The 9,810-nt window shown below is 59.7% G+C and overlaps 1 protein-coding gene across 6 annotated transcripts in view; it reads left to right on the forward strand.

Annotated features, from left to right (window-relative positions):
* Positions 1 to 9,453, forward strand: part of Elfn2 (extracellular leucine rich repeat and fibronectin type III domain containing 2) — a 48,583-nt gene extending 39,130 nt beyond the window's left edge. For all 6 annotated transcript variants that reach the window (XM_060389082.1, XM_060389083.1, XM_060389085.1 and 3 more), the window contains exon 2: positions 3,757 to 9,453. In XM_060389082.1, the coding sequence (XP_060245065.1) occupies positions 4,157 to 6,628 (2,472 nt within the window). In that variant the 5' untranslated portion in view covers positions 3,757 to 4,156 and the 3' untranslated portion in view covers positions 6,629 to 9,453. The remainder of the gene's footprint in view (positions 1 to 3,756) is intronic.
* Positions 9,454 to 9,810: the final 357 nt, after the last annotated feature.

Raw genomic sequence — 9,810 nt, forward strand, 5'->3', positions numbered from 1 at the left:
AAAACCCTTTTGTACAGGCGTGCTCCGCTGTGTCCTCGGGGTTCTAGTCATCTTGCCACATAAGAGGAGAAACTAAGGCTCAGAGAAAGCCTGAGGCTCACCAAGGTCTCAGAGTGGGCCGTTCTCATCCAAAACCATCGAAGGTTGTGGTTGTCAAGGTAGAAGCCATACCAGCCGCACTGCTAGGCCTGGGCTGCCCTCCACGCGGGAGCCCGCAGTCGCCCCAGCCATGCCTGTGGGGTGCGTTCACGGAGCTTCACGGGTGAGGGAACCAGGGTTCGGGCCAGGGCCTGCACCACAGGGAGTGAGCGCTTGGCAAGAGCAGAGGGTCCTACTGAGGCTTTGGGTTTGCCACCTTGGGTCTTGAGTCTGGTCCAGTTCTGAGGACACAGACCGTGTTCCCTCTTTTGTCCTGGCCCCAGCTTCCCTCAGAGAAGACTAGAGTCCAGAGGAGCCTGGGCTCACCTTTTCCCTTTGCAGATGCCAGGATTCTGAGTCCCTGGAGGGAAACCGTGCCCGGGGCACAACCCCAGCTGGGTCAGACAGTCTCTCTCCAGCTCCGACCTATGTCCCCCCTCCCCCTCCCCTCCCCCCGGACTCCCCAGTGCCCACTGGTGTCGCTGGCTTTCCTCCCTCCTTTCCGTCCAAGGATTCAGGGGAGGGGACATCACACCGGCTGCAGCTGGTTAGACTGCTCTTAGCCAATGCCAACACGCGGATCTGAAACAAGTGCTCCCTGCCCGTGCTGTCTTGTCTGTGTTGCTGAATGGCCCCCAAGCCGCCCTGGGGCCCAGCACCATCAAGGTCTCGGGCTCTGGGCCTTCACGCTTCCCTCCTCCCTCCGACATGCTCTAGGATTTGTTTTGGGGCTTAGCCGGGTCCAGTCTCATCTGTCTCCTTGGGCCTTTCGGAGGGGGGGGAGGCCGCAGGTACCAGTGTCACACTGTCACAGCCAGGCCTGTCACCTCTCTCCCTGTGGTCAGTCCTCTGTGGGAGGTTCTCCCCAGTCAGTACAGTTGTTTGTCCTGCCTCCGGGGTGTGCTTGTGTGTTTGAGGGGCACCCTCTTGGGAGTGGGGGAGGCTGACCTTGCATATTTGACCCCTGAGACCCTCACATCCACTCGCTGCACACCTGCACCTGTATCGGGTGAGCAGCTGGGCGGGGGCGGGAAGGGGGAGGAGTGCTGCTGTCAGCGCCTTGGCGGCCTTGTCCTCTCCCTGGCTCCACCAGGCCTCAACGGGTGGCGGTAGGCAGACAGCCCAGGATGAGGACAGGGCAACTGACGCATGCGGGACACAGCGCTGGGAGCCTCCTCCCCACGGTGCGTCACAGGGACAGTAGGAGCTGGGCCCAGGCCCAAGCCATCCTGAGGAGCGGAGGAGCAGGAAAAGGCCACTGCAGAGTCACCTTGAGGGCTTGGGCGAAACTGTGGAGCCTCTGCTTACCCTGGCCTGTCTTGGGAGGGGAGGGCCAGGGGGAAGCAGCACCTCTCCAAACCAGGGGCCCCTTCCATCCCCTCCCATCCCCTCCCCCTGCCGGAAACGTGTTCTCCTCGGCTCCAGCCAGCCTAGTCCAGGCTGAGGTGATACTGTTTTACCTTGGATCTGAGGAAAGAAAGGGATTCTGTGTGTGGCTGAAGTTTTGAATGCATGCACATGCATGCACGAGCAACATACATGCGCTTAAGTGGCATAGAGGGGGTGTGCAATTGCCCACATTTCCAAGGCCCCAGGCATGCACGCCTACAACCGTTCCACATGGCAGCATGTGTCCCTGTGGCTGACCATGACTGCACACAGCCTGTACACACACACACACACACACACACACACACACACACACACACGCTTATGTGCCCGCCTGCACACTGCACACAAGGTGTATACATCAGCGCCCTTTCATCTGTGCACTGAGTCAGTGGCACGCCTGTGTTTGTGTACCGGAATACCCATACAAATACCGATACCTCCCCAGACTCAAGAGGGGCTGCGGTGCAGAATGAGGGTTCTTGGACAGGCTGGTTCCTGTTTCTCAAGACAGCGAGGGAGAGGACTTAACCCCTTCCAGGACAGCCTGGCTGCTGGTGGGAAACCGAGGCTGTGTGTCACGGGAGACAGACTCTCCGGCTTGTGAGAGCTTTGTGTGGTACAGGTGAGGATGGGCGGATGGGCTGGCTCCTGCCCGGATAGCCTTGTGATGCCCACACTGGCCCTGCAGTGGGGAGAGAGGCGGGTCAGGCTGGCCTCAAAGGTCCCCATCCTGCTACAGAGCCAGCCTTTGGCCCAGGTTGGACCTTATCACCTAGCTCCTTGGCATGCTCTGCCACTGGAGTGTTCTGCCTCCCTCCCTCTTCTCCTCTGCCGCTCACAGCTTTAAATTGGCTTCACTTTAACACGAAGTCTAGACGGTTTTTTTTTTCTCCAAAGCGCTCTCTTTCCTGGAGTCTCCCTGGGGGAGGAGCAGGAGGTGGAGGTGGCTCTTGTGGACACTGTTGTGGCTTTCTCTGGACAAATGAGGATTTCTCTGACCATCTTGTGTCCTCGCTGGAAAGTGCAACTGTCTAGGGCCTTTACAGTTTCTGGAGTCTGGAGTGCAGGGTGTGAGGAGCTGGGGCCCAGGTCTGGCTGTGTGCAGTTTGCAGGCTACCCAGCCAAACCTTCCTGGGGGCTTTGGGGGTTGAGACGGTGAAGGTTGGATCAGACGTCGTGCGGTGGGCTGTGACCCCCTGCTGGGGGGGGGGCGAGTGGCCAGGTCACCGTGCTGCTTCCCATCAAATGGCCCAGGAGAGGCTTCCCTCCCAAGGCTAAGAGGCAGTGTGACTTACCCAGCTAGTCAGGATTTGTGGATGGGGCCTCCTGGCTCCCTGGGGATGCTCAGTGTCTTAGGAGCCAGGCTTTGCTGTGCTGCTTGGGTCAACGCCCCGTTCTTCCCTGAGCCTCTTACCCCGGAAGGGGATGTAAGGGTTTGACCCCACGTCAGTCCTGAGCCCCCTTGGGGCTCAGTGTGCCCTCCTTGGGACTGCTCTATGAGGGAATGCAGCTAGCGTCCCTCACTCTTGCCCTCCTCCTGAGGCTTAGTGGTGCCCATAGGACCAGCCCTCTTCCGGCAGAGACCCTGGCCCTTGCACCCCCACCACAAGGGAGGCCCACTGCCAGCACATTCTGCTCCCCTCCCCCATGGAAGCTGAGACAAGGGAATTATTTTTGGAACAAGAGCAGTTACACAACAAATGAATTATTTATCTTTGGGCATGGGAGAATGAGGCATTTTGCCGGGCTTCTTAATTCTCATCCGGATTTGGGGGTGCCCACTTGGATGTGTGGACATGTCTGTCATGTACACAGATGGTAGGGGTGTGTGTGTGTGTGTGTCCCTCCCATGTGCAGACCATGGAGCTTTGGCTCTGTAGGCTTTGTGCAGGCCAGCAGTTTCATGTGAACGCTGTGTGCTGGCTGTGCCCTGGAAGGCGTCTGTGCGCTCGTGTCCACCCGTTCCCCTCTAGTTTTGCTTCTCTGTCTTGATGCCCAGACTCCTTCTACCCCCACTGTAACCCTGCCCATGGTTCTCTCTTCCTCGCCTTGCCGCCCCCAGCTCTCCCTTGCTTAAAAGAAGCAGGGGTCCCGGGGGACTTGCTGCTAGAGAGTCCTTGGTTCTAAAAGGGTATGAAAGAAGGGCGGTGGCCTATGCTGGATCCTGAAAGGGTGTGTCTGGGCCCTCACACTGATCTATCATCCTCTCTTGATGCCACCTTTCAGGAACAGATGGGTTTCTTCCTGTCTCCACCTTGCTCACCATCCCTCAGCGTTGCACTCCTGGCTCCTGTGGGAACTGCCTGAAATTCTGAGCCTGGAACCCAAGGGGAAGGAGGAGGAGAGGGAGGAAAAGGAAGAAGTCGAAAGCCTGAGAACCTGAATACCTTTCCATCGGGAACCTGGAATCACAACAACGCCCAGCGCCTGCTTGTGGCCCTTCAGAAGAGCAGGCCCCAGCTGTGTCTCACTAGCCCAGGGACCCCGTGCTGGAGAGCACCCCCAAGATGGTGGCGGCTCCCAGGAGGACTGTGCCACCGGCCCAGGGTCCCTCTGGCTGCTAGGCCCCTCCGTGCTCCCGGCCCTTGACGCCAGCTGGGCCTGTAAGGGGGCCGAAGCCCGGGCCATGCTGCGCCTGGGGCTGTGCGCGGCGGCGCTCCTGTGCGTGTGCCAGCCGGGGGCTGTGCACGCCGACTGCTGGCTTATCGAGGGGGACAAGGGCTACGTGTGGCTGGCCATCTGCAGCCAGAACCAGCCTCCCTACGAGACCATCCCCCAGCACATTAACAGCACCGTGCACGACCTGAGGCTCAATGAGAACAAGCTCAAGGCCGTGCTGTATTCCTCGCTCAATCGCTTCGGGAACCTCACGGACCTCAACCTCACCAAGAACGAGATCTCCTACATCGAGGACGGTGCCTTCCTGGGCCAGACGAGCCTGCAGGTCCTGCAGCTGGGCTACAACCGCCTCAGCAACCTGACCGAGGGCATGCTCCGAGGCATGAGCCGGCTGCAGTTCCTCTTTGTCCAGCACAACCTCATCGAGGTGGTGACGCCCACCGCCTTCTCGGAGTGCCCCAGCCTCATCAGCATCGACCTGTCCTCCAACCGCCTCAGCCGCCTGGACGGCGCCACCTTCGCCAGCCTGGCCAGCCTGATGGTGTGCGAGCTGGCCGGCAACCCCTTCAACTGTGAGTGTGACCTCTTCGGCTTCCTCGCCTGGCTCGTGGTCTTCAACAACGTCACCAAGAACTACGACCGCCTGCAGTGCGAGTCGCCCAGGGAGTTCGCCGGGTACCCGCTGCTCGTGCCCCGGCCTTACCACAGCCTCAACGCCATCACCGTCCTGCAGGCCAAGTGCCGCAACGGCTCCATGCCCGCCCGGCCCGTGAGCCACCCCACCCCCTATTCCACCGACGCCCAGAGGGAACCTGACGAGAACTCGGGCTTCAATCCCGACGAGATTCTCTCGGTGGAGCCGCCCGCCTCCTCCACCACGGACGCCACGGCGGGGCCGGCCATCAAGCTGCACCAGGTCGCCTTCACCTCGGCCACCTTGATCGTCATCATCCCGCACCCTTACAGCAAAATGTACGTCCTGGTACAGTACAACAACAGCTACATCTCCGACGTCATGACGCTCAAGAACAAGAAGGAGATCGTGACGCTCGACAGGCTGCGGGCCCACACCGAGTACACCTTTTGCATCGCGTCGCTGCGCAACAACCGCCGCTTCAACCACACCTGCCTGACCTTTACCACCCGGGACCCTGTGCCCGGGGACATGGCCCCCAGCACCTCCACCACCACGCACTACATCATGACCATCCTGGGCTGCCTGTTTGGCATGGTCATCGTGCTGGGGGCCGTCTACTACTGCCTGCGCAAGAGGCGCGTGCAGGAGGAGAAGCAGAAGTCCGTCAACGTCAAGAAGACCATCTTGGAGATGCGCTACGGCGCCGACGTGGAGGCCGGGTCCATCGTGCACGCCGCGGCGCAGAAGCTCGGGGAGCCGCCCGTGCTCCCCGTGGCACGCATGTCCTCCATCCCCTCCATCATCGGGGAGAAGCTGCCCGCTGCCAAGGGGCTGGAGGCCGGCCTCGAGACACCCAAGGTGGCTACCAAAGGCAACTATATCGAGGTGCGCACGGGGGCTGCCGCGGGGGACGGCCTGGCCCGGCCGGAGGATGAGCTCCCGGACATCGAGAACGGCCAGGGCTCAGCTGCCGAGATCTCTACCATTGCCAAGGAGGTGGACAAGGTCAACCAGATCATTAACAACTGCATCGACGCCCTCAAGCTGGACTCGGCCTCCTTCCTGGGGAGTGGCAGCGGCGGCGGTGGGGACTCCGACCTGGCCTTCGAGTGCCAGTCCCTTCCTGCGGCTCCTGCCGCTTCCACGGCTGCCACTCCCGGGGCGCTGGAGCGGCCCAGCTTCCTGTCGCCCCCCTACAAGGAGAGCTCCCACCACCCGCTGCAGCGCCAGCTGAGCGCCGATGCCGCAGTGAGCCGCAAGACTTGCAGCGTGTCGTCCAGCGGCTCCATCAAGAGCGCCAAGGTCTTCAGCCTGGACGTGCCGGACCACCCGACCCCCACGGGACTGGCCAAGGGCGACTCCAAGTACATTGAGAAAGGCAGCCCCCTCAACAGCCCGCTCGACCGGCTTCCCCTGGTGCCCACAGGCAGCAGCGGTAGCAGCGGTGGGGGGGGCGGCATTCACCACCTGGAGGTGAAGCCGGCCTACCACTGCAGCGAGCACCGGCACAGCTTCCCCGCTCTCTATTACGAGGAGGGCTCTGACAGCCTGAGCCAGCGCGTGTCCTTCCTTAAGCCGCTGACCCGCTCCAAGCGTGACTCCACCTATTCGCAGCTCTCCCCCAGACATTACTACTCAGGGTACTCGTCCAGCCCCGAGTACTCGTCCGAGAGCACACATAAGATCTGGGAGCGCTTCCGGCCCTACAAGAAGCACCATCGTGAGGAGGTATACATGGCCGCTGGCCATGCCCTGCGCAAGAAGGTCCAGTTTGCCAAGGATGAGGACCTGCATGACATCCTTGATTACTGGAAGGGGGTCTCAGCCCAGCAGAAGCTGTGACCCTTTTCTCCCCCACCGGTGAGGTGACGGGGAGGGCAGGGGCACCCCGGGGGGGGGAGGTCCCCCCCTCAGGGTGGCTGGGAGGCGGGGGACAAGGCCAAGGGGCCCAGGCTGAGGGTCCCGGGGCCTAGGAGTGGACGCACATGCATACCCGCACGCACGCACCCACACACACACTTGACCATCACCTGACTGTGAAACAACCAACACCCAACAATAACGGACAGGAAAACAAGCATTTTCCTTAAAGTTTACAACCTGCTACCGAAACCAGTTGTCTCTACTGTGCTGCCCAAGGGACTCGCTGGGCTGGGGCTTAAAGGGGCCAGAGAGGGCGGGGGGGGGGCCTGGGACTCAGGAGGGTTTGGTGGCAAGAGAGATTGGAGTGGAAGCAAACGGTGGCCCTCTTGTTCAGGGAGGGTATCCTCCCAGCTGGGGGGACGGACGTTCCCCTTGAAGACCTAACAACATGTGGACATTGGGGTATCCTCTCCTCCCACCTTATCGATGGCCCAGAGAGAGGAAAAGAAGCCCCAGGGGTCTCACCCAACAGGTTACAGCTGTTGCCCAGCTTCCTAGCCCAGTGCTGGCCCCGCCTCCGGCTGCTCCTCTGGACCCCACTCCCTCCACCCACCACCCCTTCCAAAGTTGTGGTCTCAGGGGTCTAGGGACTGAAGCAGGCAGGTGCTTTTCTTCTCTAGAAAGTCCATGGGCACCCACAAGGTGAAAAGGCTAATGTCCCTAGCCCTGGATGACCGGGAGTGAGGAATATCCTGCTGACCGGAGAGAAGAGGCAAAGGGTGCCACCAGCCCCCTTCAAGTGTCTTCCAAGTAGTCCCAGGGAGCTGCCTGGGGGGTGGGGGGGTGGGCAGACCTGCTCCCCACTGCTCTCTCAGGTCCCCGTGCCACAGCCCCTGGTTTCTCTGGGTCTCCGGGACCCCTACCCACCGTAGAGAGACAACAGCAAAGGTCAAGGCCTGGGACCAGTAGAGAGGTGATGCAGAATGTGGGGGTTCCCCCCCATACCCCCACTTGCCTGGCCCCTGCTGGGTGCAGCATCTGCCCGGGAGGGCAGCATATGCCTCACCCCACCCTGTCTCACCCCCTTGGCTAGAGGGGCTCCCATGTTTCCACGGACATGGCCACAGTCCTCTCTCTCTGACCCGCTCCCAACACCACTCAAAGCACAAACAGTGAGGTGCCCCTTAATGCCCTGGTCAAGGAGCAGGCTGGGTTCCTGGCCCCTCCCCTTTTCTAGCTAGTCTGTTGCCACGGCAACCCAGTGCCTGGCAGTTGGTGCCCAGAACGACCAACTGACCAACCGTTGGGCTCTGGAGTTCTCTCAGTGTAGGTGGCAGCAGAAGGTGGTTAAGGAGGCCTGGCTAGGCAGCAGCTTTCTCAAGAGCCAGGAGCTTCCGGGACAACTCTGGAGGCCATTCTGGAGTCCTCAGACTAGGCTAAGGCATTGTCCTTTGTCTCTGAGTGGGCAGTGGGCCTATGGGGCATTGGGATAGCTGTACTGGGCAGGTGTGCTCCCAGCCCATGGGCCCTTTGACTTCAAATTTGAGCTATGGAGGAGCCTTCTCGGCTCTACCCCACTCCTTCCAGAGACCCCCTCATTCCTGTTGCTCTTTTGGCCTTCTTGAGATGGGAAAGTGTGACTCTGGAATGAAGGCGTGGATGGGGTGGCATCTCACCTGACCTGTGAGGGCTCTGACCGGGAAAAGCTCTGGCTCTTCTTGGGGGCGGGGTACAGGGAAGGAACGGGATGGGGAGACTTGACGAACGTCTCTTATCACATCGACTTTGGGGTGGGCTGAGCCCAGGGCTCACTCAGGGGTGACATTTGCAAAAAACAAAAAAAACAACAACAAAACAAAAACAAAAAACAAAAAGACTGTTCCGGGCAGAGGATGAGACTGGCCAGCTTGGATGTGAAGAGCAGAGCTCCCCCAGCCACAAACCTGCCCTCACCCCACCCTATACCTACCATCCCGAGGACAGCAGGCAGGCCGAGAGGCTGGGGGCGCGAGCAAGCTGACCCCTGTTATCTTTGCATGATGATTTTACTGTATTTTTTCTGAGCAAACATCTGTCGTGTATGTGCCAGTTTGTCCAGACTCCCCTCCTTGCCCCCAGCCCCTCCGTGTGATCCGAGCAGCTCTTGAAACCCAGGGAGGGCCACTCTGCAGAAGATTCAAAACAGGTGCCACCAACACAGCCCTGCCCTGTACCCTCCTCCCATCTCTCTGGGCCTTTGGGCCCACAAGCGCTGCCTGCCCCTCCTCCATCTCTAACCACCACCTCTTCCCCATCTCTGTCCCGTAGCTTGTCCCTGCTTGTCCTTTTCCCTCCTCTCCACCGGGGAAGGCAGTCTCAGAAGAGTGTTCTCAAGGCCATGTTCTTGGGGAAGGATCTTCATCAACCTGCTCCCATTTGGAAATGAAGCTGGGGGCCCTGGGGATGGGATACTCCGGGCGGGCTGTCTTACTGAGTAAAGAAGGCCAAGAGCTTGCAGCCTCACGGAGAGGCTTGGAGCCCTACAGGAGGAAAGTGGGCCTTGTCATACGCAGGGAAAGTTCCCACAGTGGGCTGGGCTCTATCCCCACTTTTTGGCCGTCATTCCTGCTTGAATATGACTTAAAAAACCCTAGATGCAGTCTGTGCCTCACGCCTTTAGTTCCAGTACTTGGGGGGGGGCGCGGAGGCAGGCAGATCTCTGTGAGTTCAAAGCCAGCCTGGTCTACAGACCAAGTTCTAGAACAGCCATGGTCACATCGAAATACCCTGTCACAAAAAAAAAAAAAAAAAAACAAAAACAAAAACCCAAACCTCAGATGCCAGTTTAGGGGGACATTAAAGAGAGAGGGTCCATTTCAACAGTGGGACCTGGACCACAGGGATCTTTGAGATAGAGCAAGGGTCCAAGGCATGGGCACCTCCACTGGCCAGTCCTCCATGGTAGGCCCTTGGCGTTTCCCTGTCCTATGTGCTATATGGAATGCCTTGTTCCTGGGCAGAATTGAAATATTTGCAGAACAACAAATGGATACTTAGTCTGTGTAGCCAAGTGAGGCCCCTGGCTTTAAAATAGCAATAGGGTCTTAGCTGAGGCTTGGGGTTGGGGTTGGGGGAGGCCATGATTAGGGGCACAGCGGGAGGAGGAACCTTAATGGAGTCAC

Source organism: Meriones unguiculatus, chromosome 8 (assembly GCF_030254825.1).
Source record: "Meriones unguiculatus strain TT.TT164.6M chromosome 8, Bangor_MerUng_6.1, whole genome shotgun sequence".
In the NCBI taxonomy this organism is placed as follows: domain Eukaryota; kingdom Metazoa; phylum Chordata; class Mammalia; order Rodentia; family Muridae; genus Meriones; species Meriones unguiculatus.